This window comes from Erpetoichthys calabaricus, chromosome 10 (assembly GCF_900747795.2).
Source record: "Erpetoichthys calabaricus chromosome 10, fErpCal1.3, whole genome shotgun sequence".
In the NCBI taxonomy this organism is placed as follows: domain Eukaryota; kingdom Metazoa; phylum Chordata; class Cladistia; order Polypteriformes; family Polypteridae; genus Erpetoichthys; species Erpetoichthys calabaricus.
In genome coordinates, this window is record NC_041403.2 from 113,244,495 (window position 1) to 113,264,408 (window position 19,914).

Consider the following 19,914-nt stretch of genomic DNA (forward strand, 5'->3'; position numbering starts at 1 on the left):
ATCAGAGGGTATAACGGGGATGCAAGGAATAAAAACTCTCTCCCCTGAGCAACCGCCAGTAAAAATAGTTGCCTCAATGAGGTTGTTTTGCAGACACGTGACCTGAAGTCTCGTGCCGTCACAAAGTTTCAGTGGCTGTACGCAAATCCACAATCGGTTTCATATTCTGTTCGTACCTTATCAATTGTGTTATTTGTTTTTTGAACAGGTTTGATTCATCGAAGTGATCACTCCTGCTGCGTTCAGTCACTTCACGTGATCCGCTCTCTTGTGTGATGTTGCGATGTCCACGGGTTTATTAAATGTTAGCTAAGACCCGGCAGTTAAAAGTGTCTTCTCATTAAACTTGTATCTCGCGAATATGGCATTGCAAACGGCAGCGGGTCAGTTCACGTGCTTACGTGGGAGGCGTGATGACGCGATATATTTTGATATATATCAAAATACCCGCGCTTCGCAGTGCCGAAGTACTGCTTTAATATTTTTATTAAGAAGAAAAGTAAACCTTTTTAAACTGAGGGAAAATGAATCAATAATTATTTCTTAAGGATCTCTTTGTATATCACGGTGTCAGTTCGCCCCTCTGGTTGTAATATGACCAAGCTGTGTGCTGAGCTTACTCTTGAGCATGCAACGTACAGTTTGCTATGTGAAAATCAGTCTTGCCTCAAATCAATGCCAACCTTTTGTAGGGTCTGTCCCTGAGACTTATTAATTGTCATTGCGAAGCAGAGCCTTAGTGGAAATTGGAGGCGTTTGAATTGAATTGGGAGATGAGAGGGTATAACGGGGATGCGAGGAATAAAAACTCTCTCCCCTGAGCCACCGCCAGTAAAAATAGTTGCCTCAATGACGTTCTTTTGCAGAAACGTGACCTGAAGTCTCGTGCTGTCACAAAGTTTTAGTGGCTGTACGCAAATCCACAATCGGTTTCATATTGTTTTCGTACCTTATCAATTGTGTAATGTGTTTTTTGAACAGGTTTGATTCATCGAAGTGATCACTCCTGCTGCATTCAGTCACTTCACGTGAGCCGCTGTCTTGTGTGATGTTGTGATGTCCACGGGTTTATTTAATGACCCGGCAGTTAAAAGTTTCTCGCTACAGCAATTTTAACTCTATTACAAAGTGATCCAAACTGTCGTTTATACCTCGTGTCTTCTCATTAAACTTGTATCTCGCAAATATGGCATTGCAAACGGCAGCGGGTCAGTTCACGTGCTTACGTGGGAGGCGTGATGACGCAATATATTTTGATATATATCAAAATATCTGCGCTTCGCAGCGGCGAAGTACTGCTTTAAAAATTTTATTAAGAAGAAAAGTAAACCTTTTTAAACTGAGGAAAATGAACCGGTTGTAATATGACCAAGCTGTGTGCTGAGTTTACTCTTGAGCATGAAATCTAACGTGGTTTGTGCCCTTCAGAATGAAAACAGTTTGCATTTACCTCTTTAATAAAAGGCGAGCTTTTAAGCCTGAGAAATCACCCCGTAAATGCACACGTTTAATTGCACGTGTTAATATGTATACTTACACAGTATTAAAAGACACTCAACAATTAACGTTATTTACCTTTGTTCCCGCGTTTGATAAAAGGCGAGCTTTTAAGCCTGAGAAATCACCCCATAAATGCACATGTTTAATTGCACATGTGTTAATATGTATGCTTACACAGTATTAAAAGACACTCAAAAATTAACGTCATTTACCTTCGTTCCCGCGTTTGACTCGTGCTGTAAATCTCTTCCTTGTTTTTAGTTCACGTGATTACGTAGGAGGCGTAATGACGCGATACGTGACTCCGCCTCCTCCATTAGAGTATATGGACAAAAAATAGGTTCCAGTTATGACCATTACACGTAGAATTTCGAAATGAAACCTGCCTAATTTTTGTAAGTAAGCTGTAAGGAATGAGCCTGCCAAATTTCAGCCTTCTACCTACACGGGAAGTTGGAGAATTAGTGATGAGTCAGTCAGTGAGGGCTTTGCCTTTTATTAGTATAGACTAGCAAAATACCCGCGCTTCGCAGTGGAGAAGTAGTGTGTTAAAGAGGTTATGTAAACATATATATACATATACATATATACATATATACACATATCTACATATACATACATATACATACATATATATATATATATATATATATATATATACACATACATATACACATCCACATATACATATATATACATATACAAATTTACACATCTACATATATATACATATGTACATATATATACATATAAATATATACATATCTACATATATATACACACATATATATATATATATACATATGCATATATATATAGACATACATATATACATACATACATACATACATACATACATACATTCACATATATATATATATATATATATATATATATATATATATATATATATATATATAGCAAAATACCCGCGCTTCGCAGCGGAGAAGTAGTGTGTTAAAGAGGTTATGTAAACATATATATACATATACATATATACACATATCTACATATACATACAAATATATATATATATATATATATATATATATATATACACATATCAACATATATATACATATATATATACACATATCAACATATATATATATATACATACATATACACACATACATAAACACACACATATACATATATACATACATACATATTGCGTTGTTACACGGGCTGTGATTGTTACATGGGAGGGAGATGACAAATCACAGCTTCCCGCTTTCTAATCGGGCCTGTGATTGGTGCTTTGACTGATGCCTAGATCCCACAGTATATCCCCTTAGGAGAGGCGTTAGGCAAGTGTAATTGAATAGCGGTGCTGCAAGTTTAGCTTTACACCTGTTTTTAAGGCCTATTGACTGAAAGGGACTTTCATGAAAAAACTTAGGGCTTTGCTACAGGATACACCCTCAACAAGTTAAGGAAGTAAAAATAAAGGTATATATTTCTGTTTTATTTAAACCTTTTAAGTTTGTATGCGGGCGGCATGGTGGCGCAGTGAAAGGTTCCCTTCCCTGAGTGGAGTTTGAATGTTCTCCCCGTGTCTGTCTGGATTTCCCCCGGGTACTCCGGTTTCCTCCCACAGTCCAAAGACATGCAGGTTAGGTGCATTGGCGATTCTAAATTGTCCCTGGTGTGTGGGTGTGTGCGCCCTGCGGTGGGCTGGCACCTTACCCGGGGTTTGTTTCCTGCCTTGTGCCCTGTGTTGGCAGGGATTGGCTCCTGTATTTAGGATATAGCGGGTTGGATAATGGATGGATGGACATTTGTATGCATAGCCCTATTTGCCCGTTTTCGTTTTTTTTCTTTCTTCAGTAATATTTCAGCAAACCCGGAGCTTGTCAGTTGAAATCCTAGTACTGACACCATTGTGTGACCCTGAGGAAGTTACTTCCCCTGCCTGTGCTGCAAAAAACAAAAGTAATGTAACAAATTGTACCTCAGATGTTGCTAGTTGCTGGAATAAATGCATAAGTAAAATAGATAAATATGTATTATACTCATAGGAAGTATTAATTTATTTTCAGTTAAGTCATCTGCAGCAAACCTTTATAAATGAGGGTTTCTCCTTTTTAGATAGTGCAAACTGTTTCTTCTTCATTGATGTTTTCTCTTGGAGAGCTTTTTTCATTTCATTGAAAATTAAAGCAGCAGCTTCCAAAATATGTAGCTTTCTTATTAATTTTTCAACATTGTGCAAAATAAATTTATAAAGTAACATAAAAGGTTTAAATACTGGTTATCCTTTTACACTAACATATTACTAAAGAGATACAAAAAAAGTAAAATGCATATGTTCTTTTTCTTTAAGGAGATTAAATATTACTGAAGAAAGAAAAAAAAAACTAAAACAGCCAAATGGGGCTATGCATACAAACTTAAAAGGTTTAAATAAAACAGAAATATACACTTTTATTTTTACTTCCTTAACTTGTGGAGGGTGTATCCTGTAGCAAAGCCCTAACTTTTTTCGTGAAAGCCCATTTCAGTCAATAAGTCTTAAAAACAGGTGTAAAGATATTGACAATAAGCTACGCAAACCCACCAAGACATGGAATCGTTTAAATCAAGTATCATTACATCTTCCTTTCTTAAAGAGAAGTAAGGCAGTACTTATAAGCTTACATATATATATATATAGACATACATACACATATCTATATATATCTATATCTATATATATATCCATCCATCCATTTTCCAACCCACTGAATCCGAACACAGGGTCACGGGGGTCTGCTGGAGCCAATCCCAGCCAACACAAGGCACAAGGCAGGAAACAATCCTGGGCAGGGTGCCAGCCCACCGCAGGACACACATATATATATATATATATATATATATATATATATATATATATATATATATATATATATATATATATATATATATATATATATATAAATCCCCGCGAAGTACTGCTTTTAAATTTTTATTAAGAAGAAAAGCTTTTTAAATTGAGGGAAAATATCCCAATAACAATTTGTTAAGGATCTGTTTTTTTGTGAAGCAGCCTTAACACAGCTTTTCCGCTGTTTTATAAACGAACCCCACATAAGGTCTTCCTTTTTCCTTGCTTCGCCAAGGAAGGAGCCTTTTTATGAAATCCAAGGGTTCTTCGCTTTTTTTTTTGTTTGTTTATTATGATTGTTATAGTTCTGTTTGTATACGACGTTGTCAGTTCAGCACTCCGGTTGTAATATGACCAAGCCGTGCAAGCTTACTGTTAAGAATGCAACGTATAGTTGTACAGGAGAAAAGCAATCTTGCCTCAAATCAATGGCAACCTTTTGTAGATCATCCGAGGTTCGATTCCCGTAAGGGAGTGAAGTGAGTGGGTGGTTACCTACCAGGTAACGCTTATGGTTGGCCAGCAAGTCAGGTAACATCAGCCACAGTGCCTTCATTTGTGAGAAGCAGATCATAGAATGGATGAAAACAGTTTACTGTCAAATAATGCAAAGAGTATGCGACACGTCTTTCCCCCTTATTCTTGGCTCATCAGGCGTACACACTCACTGCACTCGCTTACGGTAATCGAACCTCGGACGTCAGCGCTAGAGGGGCTTCGCAGCGGTGAAGTATTGCTTTTAAATTTTAATTAACCCTTTAACCGCCAACTCCCTAAATATTCCCCACGCCAGGCGAAATCTGAACAATTTTTGTTTTTTTACTTTTTTACATTTTTTTTAACATTTTTTACATTTATTCAAGCAGTATTGACCACTAAATGTTGTGCAAGTTGCCAGTGTATACACGAAATCTATAAATGTAACCTGAATTCTCAGCTAAGCAAAACATCTTAATACCAAACCGTGCCCTTTTCAATGGTAGATACTGTCGAAACTGTAAGCGGCCCTTCCACGACAATAAACTTTCATCAACTGCAACTGACGGTCCTGGCATGTAGGGCAACTGAAATGCTTCAAATAAATGATCAATCAAAGGACGTAGCTTGAACAAGTGGTCGCGGTTTGGATCTTTCTTATCTGGCTCGTTTCTGTTGTCATTCAAATGAAAGAATTTCAGCAGCAAAGAGAATCGGTTACGTGTCATGACAGCTGCAAAAATAGGTGTTGCATACATAGGATCTGTAGACCAGTACATCTCAATATCTGGTTTTCTGATTATTCCCATCAACATCAAAATCCCAATGAATTTTTTCATTTCGTTTTCATCAGTGTCAAACCAAGCATGAACACGGGAATGTGGAGGTAAATTGGGATTTTTCTCAATAAACTGTGCTGCATACAGATTTGTCTGATGAACAAAATGTCTGATCAAATCAGGTGACACAAACAGCTCATAAAACTGCTCAGCAGTGTAATTGTTTACATCAACAATAAAGCCACATGTTGCCTCAAACGAATGCAGAAAAGGTAGTTCACCACGGGCAGCAGCCCAGCTGAGATGCTGGGGATACACCCACTCAGCGCCGTCATCCGATGCGTCTTCATTCACAATATCATGCAGCGCACGTTGCTGCTCATCACTGTCACTAAAATCTTCTTCAGAACTGCTAAAATCATGATCAGAACTGTCCAAAATCGCCTGCAAAGCCTCACTTGAAGTCAGTTTACGTTTCGCCATATTCACAGCTGTTACATGCGAATCACGTCACATGACCGGCCAAAACAACCACAGACTTGTCGAAATACAACGTAGTAATAATACCCACGCCAAACCGTCAGTTATACTACTTGCCAGGCATTCATATAACCACAGGCAAATGTGCCGGATAATTCCGGCAGTATGGCGTTAGCATTAAAACAACGGTGCCGTATATATCCGGCAGAGGGCGGTGAAGGGGTTAAGAAGAAAAGAAAACCTTTTTAAATTAAGTCTTAAAAAGAGGTGTAAAGATATTGACAATAAGCAACGCAAACCCACCAAGACATGCAATCGTTTAAATCAAGGCGCGAGTCGAAAAACACCATCCCATAATATAAGTTAATGATTAACACATTTCTATATGTATTGTAAGCATACAATACAACTGATAATATGTTGCGCTTATTTATCTGGTGTACCGACATTTTTGCGCGTTTAATGGCTGAAATCTAACGTGGTTTGTGCCCTTCAGAATGAAAAGAGTTTGCATTTACCTTTTTAATAAAAGGCGAGCTTTTAAGCCTGAGAAATCACCCCGTAAATGCACATGTTTAATTGCACATGTGTTAATATGTATGCTTACACAGTATTAAAAGACACTCAACAATTACACAGTATTAAAAGACACTCAACAATTAACGTCATTTACGTCATTTACCTTCGTTCCCGCGTTTGACTCATGCTGTAAATCTCTTCCTCATTTTCAGTTCACGTGATTACGTAGGAGGCGTAATACGTGATGACGCGATATGTGACTCCGCCTCCTCCATTAGAGTATATGGACAAAAAACAGGTTCCAGTTATGACCATTACGCTTAGAATTTTGAAATGAAACCTGCCTAACTTTTGTAAGTAAGCTGTAAGGAATGAGCCTGCCAAATTTCAGCCTTCTACCTACACGGGAAGTTGGAGAATTAGTGATGAGTGAGTGAGTCAGTCAGTCAGTCAGTCAGTGAGGCTTTGCCTTTTATTACTATAGATTAAAAAAATCAATATTATTGGGGGCGCCAAATACTTTGCACAAGGGTGTCACATACCCACTGCACGGCACTGCAAAGGTACAGGCTGCTGTGAATAAAACAATTTTTGACAAATAATTATTTATTCAGAAAATATTACGTACATCTTAGTTATTAAATTTAAGTTAAAATTTTAATGGGATGGATGCATCTGCTTTGCCTTAACCATTTGTGTTGAGCGGGCAATTTCACCACTTAAAAATACAAAAAATGTAAAATATGTTGTTTGTTGATTATCTGTATCCACCTTTAGCGCTCTTATTTGCTTCTAAAATGTACAAAAACTGTTTGTGAGTGTTTTGATTCTACGAATAAAATCGATAATTTTTGATTATGATAAAAATAATAAGGGCTGGTTTGTACTGAGCGATAACGGTGGGAAAACAATGCGGTGGCGAAGAATAACGGAACAGCGGATTAGTGGTCGGGTCTAGGTGGTGGGGGTAACGACGGAGATCAGCCACTTATTTCCCCTCGGATGGTAAAGGTTAATAATTATAAAAATGTAAATAGTATAAATATGCAATCATTTCTCACAGTCCCACCGAAACAGTTTGAGAACCGCTGTTATATATAAACATCTATGTGTGGAAGTGTGTATGTCTGTCTGGCCTGGAAGTGAGAAGTGGAGTCAGGCTAAGGTCTCCACCTCCAAGGATATGCAAGCAAAGTCAGCACGTTGGCAAAATGAAACATCCGAAGAGAGAGTCAATCGCTTATCCGCTCATACAGAAGTGAGGTGAGTACATCGGCAAAACGGTATCCATTTTACTTTTCCTCCCGCTGCTAATACACAAGCGAAGTGAGCACGTCAGCAAAATGAAACCTCAGCAGAAAGACAGTCACTAAGCCGTTAATGCACTAACAACGCAAGCACGTCAATTCCAATAGTTTCTACAACCCCAGGTTTTTACAGCACGGCTTACACAGCTAGTTGTATTTAACAGTAAATATATATGTTACATTATATGTATACTTTGTGTGTGTCTTTGGTATTGTATTATTGCCACTATTCTCAGAAGACATGCAAGTAAGACAAGCATAGGGGCTGCACACAGGCAGATATTATGCTGTAAATTGTCCAGCTATGTTCAGAAATCTCTAACATATAACATACAGTATATACTATTTATGACTGGAGTAAAAAGAGCAGTTTGATAAGGAAAGGGTGATATGTTTTATTGTTTCTGAGAAAGGGTGTAGCAAAGTGATTGAATAGGTGCTTAGTGCTGTAAAAATAAAACTCAGGGTTGTGTGATGGAGCCTGTAGACAGCAATTCAACCAATATTCAGTTTGCCACTATGGTTTACCTTTTTAAAAATGTTTCCATTCATATACATAGGTAAATGATGTAGGCAAGAAGGAAGCAAGTGAGATGTTTGAGAAAAGGAGGACATGGGAAAAAGCTTGGAACACTATAGGGTAAATCAAAATCATGACCACCACTAGAGCACATTAAAAAGAAAGTAAAGGCTAGTCTATATTTCACTTTTTTCTGGGAAAATACTGTTAGTGGGAATCCACTTGACAATATTACTACTACTACATAAATATAAATATTTTAAGGTATTTCTGTTCTCAGATGGAAGGAATTACAAGTTTACCTGGCAAAGAGGATTCTTTATATAAAACAACAGATGGAGATTCAAGCACTTTTGACCCATTTTCATTTCCAGACACAGTGGGACTATAATCTTTGGGCTTCCTTTGGTTCCTTTTAGAATTTCTCTCTTTTGATTCTTCTCTCAAGTTGTCAACTGTAAAGGAAAAAAAAATGATGGTAAGCCCAAATTCAGCATCATATGCCTGTGTACTTGATGAAAATTTAACATGAAGTTACAGTCAAACAAAGTTAGCTAGGTGTGAGCTATTGGAACTCATAGATGTAGCTTGAGAAAGATGAGCAAAACCCAGCATTCATAAGATTCTTGTCCTGTATGATGTGAAAATGGATTAATCCACTTCTCACAGACAAATGGCACACTATACTTTGGCAGAAGCCCACCCAGGTAAGCTAACAATGAATGTATAAAAAAAAGTTCTGATGATCAAGAGAAACTGCAAACAGCTCATTGCATAAATGTGGTGCCTATTATTTTGAATGTGGCTACAATTGATCAACCCCCAATGTATACAGTATGTGTGCAAATCTTCAGTTGACAGAAATAACTGAGAGCAATTTAAGAACTCAGTTTTAAGACTAGCTGGTATTGGCTCCAGCAGACCCCCATGACCCTGTGTTAGGATATAGCGGGTTGGAGAATGACTGACTGACTGACTGACTGACTGACTGACTGACTGACTGACTGACTGACTGACTGACAGTTTTAAGACTGCTTCCAGGTGTCATTTTACACATTTTCACTACATCTCTGCACAGTACTAAACTGAATTCTAAGGTTGTACGTTTTGTCACAAAAGGTGACTCCATCAATGGACAGCACTGTTGCATCAAACTCAAGAACTCTCGGTATGAATCCCAGCCCAAACACTGTCTTTTCAGAATTTACAAGTCCTCATACAGTATGTGGATGTTTCTCTGGATACACGGTTTTTCCTCCTTCATCTCTAAAATATGCAGATTAGCTTAAAGGTGTCTCTAAAGTTGGCAAAGGTGACAAATTGGGAATCTACAAGATACTCTGAATATTAAAAAAAGAAATGGCAATCTGTATTTAACTAAACTGCTTACTCTTGTTGAAACTGTTTTAAGCACAAGTTTACTATGAAATTATGCACTAGTTAAATGTGAAAAAGAATCATATAGAATGTTAGTACAGTGGTAAACGCTGTTGCTCCTTGGCTTCTGATATGTATATATATATTTTTTTTTTTGTGGCTCATATTCTGGCCCAAACACTGTCTGTTTGAAGTTTGCACATTGTCCCTACATTTGTTTTTGTTCTCTAGTTACAAAGGTTTTCCTTACATCCCAAAGACATAAATTCTTATTGATTTGTGTATCTAAATTGACTAATAGACTAACAGCTCACCTAGGATTGATTCCTGGATCCTGCAATGCTGACTTGAGAAAAGCAGATACAGGAAGATTAATAAAATTAGTATGAGACTCAGTAAAACTGAGGTAGATTTATTTACAAGGAGTTAAAAGTTAAATTTTAGCCTTGTGGCAAAATTATTAGTTTTAAACAAAGTTGTACTTCTGTATCCAGCAGGTATTGTATTCCCTATGTCTGCAAATGCTTTGTAAATGCATTGCTTTTTACTCTAGAAACTTTAAATGCTTTTTTAACAGAAAGATAGAATCTGATTATATTTTTCTTCAAAAAATGCAAATTAGCAATCTGATAATGTCCACTGTTGTAGGGTTCAACAAGGTAGACGTGATTTATTAAGTCCCCAACCACATTCACACAAATCTTATATGTAAAACAGAAATAATTGATCAAAAAATAGCGTTATAGTTTTCAAGTACCAGTCAGACACAGAAAATTTACAAAACAAAAAAAACGAAAATCAAAACTGAAAAAAAAGCCCAATTAAAAAATCATGAGTGGTCTCCCACAAACTTTCTCGTATACTCAGAAATGGGGATGGATATTTGAAGAGTAAACAGCAAGACAATGATTGTATTTTTATATTATGTACATTAAAGAACGATGAACAACAAATCAAATCAAATTAATGATATATTGAACAATTATTTTAAAAGTAAAGTTGAATAAATCGGACTCTGCAGCTGCATGAATAAAAAAGTACCACTTCTGTTTGGTGGAAATAGTTCAAAAGTTGATAGAAATCTGTTTTGTACCTAATACTGTTATGCAAAATTTGTTTGAGCTAAGTGAAAGCGTATTCATGTTATCATGTTTATACTCACATACACAGACAGACACACAGTCATAATTCCAAAAATGGTATTTTCGGACTCAGGGAAGTTTAAAACATTGAAATTTATCAAAATCTTGAAAATGAATTTTTGGACAATTACAATACTTTCCCTGTACTTGGTATACGAGAAAGTAAAAAAATCAGGGTGCATAATGCTTTGTGTTTGTAGTACTGCAGTTCAAAACACTGCTCAGATTATCTCTCCAAGATCAGACCAGTCAAACAAGCATTTAAAACTTTTCTAATAAATAAATATTTTGGCCCAAACTTTTAACAGCCTCAAAAAATAAGAAAAGCTGTGAAATATTATGTATCCAAAAGGCAGTATGCCATCCCTGGCATTATTATGAAGAAATAGTGTGCATGGAATAAATAAAATAAAATAAAATTGTTGTCTTACTTGAAACAGCTCCACTAATCTGGAGGTGTATATGACAGCCACAGATGAGCTAGCATGCTGTGATTTTCTTGAATTATAAGCCATGCAAGCTATTCATCTGTTTTTCGCTTCTGCAAAGGTAGGTGTATCAATTTGGTCAGTATTACTGAGATTGAAATTCAGCGTTAGAATTTTTGGATTTAACAGCTTTAGGGTTAATTCCTGCCTTGCTGTCAATGCTGATTTGAGTCCCAATTCTCCTGAAGTGGATTAACCTACTTCAACAATGGATTGATAGATAAGAAAAAATGATAATAGCCAGTATCCAGTTGTGAAGACCCAGCTATTTAGCTTTAGCAATATGATGTCATCAGGGGGAATGACAGGTAATTTTCACACATAAATAGCTTTCAGTCCTAAGGTGCTATAGCACATTAAACACCTTTGTAGCCATGATAAAAATGTGCAATTGTAACATCTTCATATTTAAGAGGTCAAGTAATGCACTATAGACCAAATGCCCGATTGCTACAAATGCAGTAAGCACCTGTCAGAATAGGTGAAAAATAACATCAAGGAGACCTTCTGGTATTGAAGCTCAATAAAGTGCTTCCTACTTGTTAATTCCATTTGGCTGAATTGTAAATAAGTAAGAGAAAAAAGAAAACTAGAGTGAAACAGAATAAAAGGTATATGATTCACAATGAGTCCTCCTCCATTAATGCTAGGTCTGAGGTGCATTTCAAGGTGTACAGTATAATTTGGAGGAAGCGATCTGAAGGTACAGCTGGAAAGGAGCATAACAGAATCAGATTTCTTGATGTGATTTACGTTATGAAATACGGCAGCACTCAATCATTGTGCTGACAAGCTAACAAGAACAAAACCATAATGGCCAGTCACTTACTGCTAAATTTTCGTTTGGCAAAAAGTAACTCCTGTGTTCCATTCAGTACAAAAATCTGAAGAGCGTATTCCTGTGCGGACACCAGACCTGCCACAGTTGCCTTAGCAGTATTGGTCTTTAACATCATTTCATGTTCGCTCACGCCTGCAAAAAACAAAAATCAAGACACACATAAGATAGATACTGTAAGCGCACTTATCAGATCAATACACTTCCTCATATTTCAGCAGTTTTGGAATTGTTGCTCTCAAACTCTATCAGTAATTTCTTTTTGATTTTTCAGTTAAAGCAACAGCATATAGAACAGACAATGGACAATTAGGGGACACTGAAAACATTACTAATGCCTTTTTAAGGTTTGCACTTGCCACTAAAGATCATGCTCAAAATCAAAGGCTGAAATTTAGGAAGGAAGCCTTAGTCTGTGTTTTCTGAAACACTGGTGTGTGCCAATATATTCTCTGGTCCAATACCTCACTAGAGTACAAATCTCCTTAGGCAGATGAACAGCATGAACTCATTCTAAAAATGATTGCAACAAGAGTTTAAGCAGAGTTGGTAGGTCAGGTTCAGAGCTCAGAACTTATAACTAAAATTATCCATTGTCTGTATTGCATGTGTCAAACAATAATAAGTAAAGTCTGTGTTCTTTACAGATGTTTTTCCACACTAGAAAGATCAGGAACATGCAATCTAAATTTATTCTGAACCCATTTGGCCTTTAAGCAGTAAGTAATATGATAAAAGTGTTTTTCTTTACTGATGAAATGCATTTAAATGAATGATAAATGCTCTTAATGAAAGTCTGCATAAGCAATACAAGAATAGGAAATGATGTACGGTGACCATACACTTAGTTTAAATAAGTAAAAAAAAAAAAAAAAAACTTTGCTAGTTAAAATAAGTAAACAATTTTGCCATTCAAGGCTGTTTTGGCAAAGCACTGACACCCAGCTACAGGGCACTTTGAGTGAAGAGTCACACACAACCAGAAATTAGTGTTTGTACGGGACACGCAACAAAATAAAGTCCATAAACCTTAATATCTTAACTATTCTCGTATACTGTTTTGATGATGGAGGTGGCATGTTAAATGATCATTCAAAGATTCTTCAAAAAATATCCACTCTTTATAAAATATGAGAACTGTGGAAAATGATGTTAGATTGAATACGAAGGTCTAGACAGGTGAGTTTTGATCTTTGTGACAGCACAGAAACAGCCATGATACTAGCCATTAATAATGTGCAGAGTGAGCCATTTATTATTATACAGTGGAACCCCGGGTTACGAGTTTAATCCGTTCCAGAACCGAGCTCGTAACCCGATCTGCTCGTAACCCGAACGAATTTTCCCCATTTAAAATAATGGAAATGAGATTAATCTGTTTCAGCCCTCCCAAAAAGTCCCCAAAATATCATAAATAATGGAAAAAAACATGTTTTTAAATAAGAAACAAACATCAAAATACTGTATTAGTAAATATAGTTAAATAAAAGATAAACCAACTTAAGAAAATGTATGAATGCCCAATATGTATGAAACACACACAAAAAAGTTCAAGAAACGTGGATGTACTACGATAAGAAGAGCGATACGTCTTTCCAGCGCGCGGTAACACGTGAGAAGGAAGAGATGCTGTGATACCAGAGAATTGTGGGTAAAAGAGGATTCTGGGTACAAGTACTGTACAGTAGTAGTACGTAGGACAGTAAAGGAATGGTTGGGATAAGCCTTTGAAATGGCTCTGGGTAGAAGGGGTGACTAGCGGTGACATATCGGAGCTCGGCTCGTAAAACGGGCAGGCCTTGTAAACCGGGCAGAAATTTTGCTCGGATCGTGGCTCGTAAACCAAATTACTCGTATACCGAGCTGCATGTAAACCGGGGTTCCACTGTACTTGAAACAAATTGTGGTGTAGTGCATTGTGTTATACTGTGTCAGTGGCCTTGATGATTCCAACAGCAACTAACCTGGCCAGTAGAAGTGTTAGGTATGCTTGTTGACCAAGTAGCCATGCATACAGGGACAAGAATGAAGGAGACAGGTAATGCAAAGCAGGCAGAAGGTTCTTATAGTACACTAGCAAGCAGGACACCATTCCTTACAATGATTGATGGGAGAAGGGCTGCCCAGTTAAGAGGTTAAAAATATACTTTAAAGTATTAGCCATTTCAACAGAATAAAGATCAAGGATGACTATAGCCTCAGAGACTAGCCTTGACCCACAGCAGTGATTCTAACACAAGGCTTAGTAGTAGTGCAAATATTGTATTTAAGGTCTCTTTTTAACAGTGAAAGAATGAGTCTGTATGTCTGTAAAACGAACAGCTTACACTTTATAGAACATAATATCAAAGACTTTACTTTTGCAAACTAACAATTCTTTAAATATCATAAGGATAATAGTGCCTGCATATGCAATGCTGAAATTGGACTCAAGCCATAATTAAAAAAGCTGGCAGTGATTTTTTAATAAATGCAGGCTCAATTGGGAAAACTTTCATGGCAAAACTAACAATAAGTGATTTAATTCACCATGACGTTTATTTAATAACTATAACAAAATATCAGTCAGTCAGTCATTTTCCAACCCGCTATATCCGAACACAGGGGTCTGCTGGAGCCAATCCCAGCCAGCATAGGGCGTACGGCAGGGACAAGTTCCAGGGCAGGGTGCCAGCCCACCGCAGGGCACACACACACCAAGCACACACACGCACACACACACACACAAAGCACACACTAGGCACAATTTAGGATCACCAATGCACCTAACCTGTGTTCAAATGATAACCCATTTTCTTTGCTACACTATTCATAATTTTTACCATATGAAAATAAAAGGATGATGGCACCAGCAAAATAACAAAAATATAGATTTTTTTTTCCATAAGATTTTATTAATTTAATTAAAATTAGATAACATTCCATACATGCAAGTCAAGTTTAACAAAACTAGGTTTGAAACAAATCGACCCGCACCCATTAGAAACAGAGCTAGGTCAGCAGAGTAAAACTTTAATAACAGTAAAAATATGTACGTAAATACATGAATAAAAATAAATAGAATAAAAAAAGAGGGAAGAGAATCCACTTCCTTAATTTAAATGCTTACTCTAAAATGTCAATGATTAGATCCTGCCAAATTTTCTGCACAGACCCACTAAGTGAGAATTTGATTTTTTCCAGTTTCAAATAATATAAAACATCAGTTACCCACTGACTTAAAACAGGAGAGTTAGGAATCTTCCAGTTAAGCAAGACAGGTCTACGTGCCAGTAATGTAGTAAAGGCAATTACAGTTTGTTTGTCCTTCTCCACCTTAAGCCCATCTGGAAGAACACCAAACACAGCTGTTAATGGGTTAGGAGGGCCGTCTGAAAGGCATTTAAAATTTTTTGTCCAGAATAATGATAATTTGGTGCAGGCCCAAAACACGTGACCCAGTGAGGCTGGAACTTGATTGCAGCATTTACAGGTTGGATCTTGCCCTGGAAACATTTTGGACAATTTTAAATGGGACAGATGTGCTCGATATATAATTTTAAGTTGAATAATTGTACACTTTGTGCATATGGAGCTCAAGTGAATTCTGTGCATTGCTGCCTTTCCACTCCTTTTCTGATATGTTGAGTGAGAGATCCTTTTCCCACTGTTTTTCCTGAAATTTCAACTTGCTAAGATTCAGACATTTTCTATAATTGTAAGCTTAGCTACATAGCAAAAAAAAAAAACAGAATGAGTCAGTCCCTGAAATTCTACTGAAGATATTTTTCTGGAGGGATCATTCAGCATGGAAACAGTATAAAGCTAATAAAAATTAAGTTCCAAGACAGTATACATTTTGATACAGTTTAGAAAAAAGGTACCTTACAAAATGTTTTATTATTAAATATTAGATAGATAGATAGATAGATAGATAGATAGATAGATAGATAGATAGATAGATAGATAGATAGATAGATAGATAGATAGATAGATAGATAGATAGATAGATAGATACTTTATTAATCCCAAGGGGAAATTCACATACGCCAGCAGCAGCATACCGATACAAAAAACAATTTTAAATTAAAGAGTAATAAAAATGCAGGTAAAAACAGACAATAACTTTGTATAATGTTAACGTTTACCCCCCCGGGTGGAATTGAAAAGTCGCATAGTTTGGGGGAGGAACAATCTCCTCAGTCTGTCAGTGGAGCAGGACAGTGACAGCAGTGTCGCTGAAGCTGCTCCTCTGTCTGGAGATGACACTGTTTAGTGGATGCAGTGGATTCTCCATAATTGACAGGAGCCTGCTCAGCGCCCGTTGCTCCACCACAGATGTCAAACTGTCCAGCTCCATGCCTACAATAGAGCCTGCTTTCCAAACCAGTTTGTCCAGGCATGAGGTGTCTTTCTTCTTAATGCTGCCTCCTCAGCACACCACCGCGTAGAAGAGGACATTATATAAAATATAATATTATAATATTATATTAAATATTATAAGACTTTACTAATAATTATTGACTACTTCTTTTGAATATGAACCTGCAAATTAAGTATTAAGTATTCATTCTTTTCATAAAATTTGATCATGTCATCTGCCATGCCAAACATTTAAATTTAGAATTTTCTAAGATCCTTACTGAATACTTGAAGAAGTTCATCTTTTAAACAGCAAAGACATTATTAATTTAACTATCTAATATCTGAAGGTATGTTACACTATGTTGTATTTTCAACATCATTCTGCATTATCTACTGCATAAGTGTTTAATATTGTTGAAGAAAAAGCCACAAGTATTACACTTCAAATCATATGCACTGCATATGATAGAAATGGCAATCACATCCGGTTGAGCAACTTTGAGAACCATGTTATTCAGTCAATTCCATTATTCAATGGTCTGTGGCGCATCAATCCATTATATCAATTTTCCACCCAGTCTAATCCAAATTAGGATAATGAGTCTAACGGCTTTTCAAGCAACATTGGAGACAAGATAAAAATCAATCCTTGATCAAGTGCCAGTCCACTGCAGGACACACTTTCACACACATATAATTACTCATATGTAATCAGGTGTGCTCTATGGTAGACATGTACTTTGTTCAAATTTGGTTCATGCCTTGCTCATCAAGTTACATGGGATAGGTATGATCCCCAACCACCCTACAGCATCCTGAATGGGATAAAGGGGGTTCAAGAAAATTCATGAACTCTGATAATTAGATTCAGGATATTGATTATGAAAGTGAGCGACTATTCACAAACTGGAAGGTTAAAGTCACAATTAGGGACCTTAATACAGTTGATATTCAGATAGAAGTGTGCTAAACTCAACTAAGAATGAGGAATTTAGCCTGAGAGCCCTGTAAATTGAGAATACAATTATATAAGCACCTAAAGCAATAGCCATGTCATGGTCTAGAAAATGGAGTTGCTATCCCTACAAACATCATATAATTTATTTTTAAAGCTTGTTTTCTTTCCACTCTTTACTAATGTACAGCAAAAACAACTGTAACAAGAAATAGGAAACACACTCATATTACTGCATTTCATAAATCTCTTCACGGGCTACTTAGACATCGTCATAACCCACCGGGGTGAGAGGGGACATTGCTGCTAACGTTCTCCTTCTTCCCTTGCTGCTCAGAGAAACTGCCCAGCATGAGCCCTTAGCCTCACCCCGTCCAGCATGTGCTATAAAGAAGCCAGGCTGCCTGGTAGGAACTGTCATTTTCTCCTGAGACTGAACCACTGGACAGAACTCCCAATTAATGACCCTGATGCTATTTTGAAATGCCGGGTGCTTATTTTGTGTTTTGTCCAAATTGGCTAATTTTCTTTTCACCTTAAGGCATATTTTGAGTTGGACTTCCTACAATTAAATGGGACAACCCGGTTGGTGTCCCAAATTTTCAGTTATGATCCTGTCATTCCTGCACAGGGCCACATAAGTTAAAACTAGTTAAAAAAATTGAAAATACAAATAAATAGAAATAAAATCAAAATACATCAGATTTAGTTTTTCTTTAGTTTGCAGTCTGAGCACTTTTGTCAAGCTACCAATATACTTTAGTACAGATACAGCCCACACAGTCAAAAAAGGATTTCTGTTTCTCACTACTGTGCAGAAAGAGTAATGAGAAAGAAGTGTGCAATGTGACAGGTAAGTTGTTGTCAACAAAATGCAAATACCTAAAAAGATTAAACATTTTTCATTCGTTATCTTCTATCCATAAGGTATTTTACATAAAGGTTTGGTTGAGCTGTACATTTCAGCCCAAGGCTTTTAAATTATTATACACGTACAATAAGTGTACAATAAGTAATAAAGCAGCTCATCATAACTGACATCAAGACCACATTAGCACCCTGTAATTTGGTTTCAGTGTGGGGTGCTGAATGAGTTGCTGTGCATATACAGTGCATCCGGAAAGTATTCACAGCGCATCACTTTTTCCACATTTTCTTATGTTACAGCCTTATTCCAAAATGGATTAAATTCATTTTTTTCCCTCAGAATTCTACACACAACACCCCATAATGACAACGTGAAAAAGTTTACTTGAGGTTTTTGCAAATTTATTAAAAATAAAAAAATTGAGAAAGCACATGTTCATAAGTATTCACAGCCTTTACCGTGAAGCTCGAAATTGAGCTCAGGTGCATCCTGTTTCCCCTGATCATCCTTGAGATGTTTCTACAGCTTAATTGGAGTCCACCTGTGGTAAATTTAGTTGATTGGACATGATTTGGAAAGGCACACACCTGTCTATATAAGGTCCCACAGTTGACAGTTCATGTCAGAGCACAAACCAAGCATGGAGTCAAACGAATTGTCTGTAGACCTCCGAGACAGGATTGTCTCGAGGCACAAATCTGGGGAAGGTTACAGAAAAATTTCTGCTGCTTTGAAGGTCCCAATGAGCACAGTGGCCTCCATCATCCGTAAGTGGAAGAAGTTCGAAACCACCAGGACTCTTCCTAGAGCTGGCCGGCCATCTAAACTGAGCGATCGGGGGAGAAGGGCCTTAGTCAGGGAGGTGACCAAGAACCCGATGGTCACTCTGTCAGAGCTCCAGAGGTCCTCTGTGGAGAGAGGAGAACCTTCCAGAAGGACAGCCATCTCTGCAGCAATCCACCAATCAGGCCTGTATGGTAGAGTGGCCAGACGGAAGCCACTCCTTAGTAAAAGGCACATGGCAGCCCGCCTGGAGTTTCCAAAAGGCACCTGAAGGACTCTCAGACCATGAGAAAGAAAATTATCTGGTCTGATGAAACAAAGATTGAACTCTTTGGTGTGAATGCCAGGCGTCACGTTTGGGGGAAACCTGGCTCCATCCCTACAGTGAAGCATGGTGGAGGCAGCATCATGCTGTGGGGATGTTTTTCAGCGGCAGGAACTGGAAGACTAGTCAGGATAAAGGGAAAGATGACTGCAGCAATGTACAGAGACATCTTTGATGAAAACCTGCTCCAGAGCGCTCTTGACCTCAGACTGGGGCGACGGTTCATCTTTCAGCAGGACAACAACCCTAAGCACACAGCCAAGATATCAAAGGAGTGGCTTCAGGACAACTCTGTGAATGTCCTTGAGTGGCCCAGCCAGAGCCCAGACTTGAATCCGATTGAACA

At 37.4% G+C, this 19,914-nt stretch overlaps 1 protein-coding gene across 2 annotated transcripts in view; it reads right to left on the reverse strand.

Moving 5' to 3' along the window:
* Positions 1 to 19,914, reverse strand: part of LOC114659314 (collagen alpha-1(XIV) chain) — a 306,226-nt gene that overhangs the window by 207,578 nt on the left and 78,734 nt on the right. For both annotated transcript variants that reach the window (XM_051932843.1, XM_028811737.2), the window contains exons 4-5: positions 12,285 to 12,428; positions 8,751 to 8,903 (exon numbers count right to left, since the gene is read on the reverse strand). In XM_051932843.1, the coding sequence (XP_051788803.1) occupies positions 8,751 to 8,903; positions 12,285 to 12,428 (297 nt within the window). The remainder of the gene's footprint in view (positions 1 to 8,750; positions 8,904 to 12,284; positions 12,429 to 19,914) is intronic.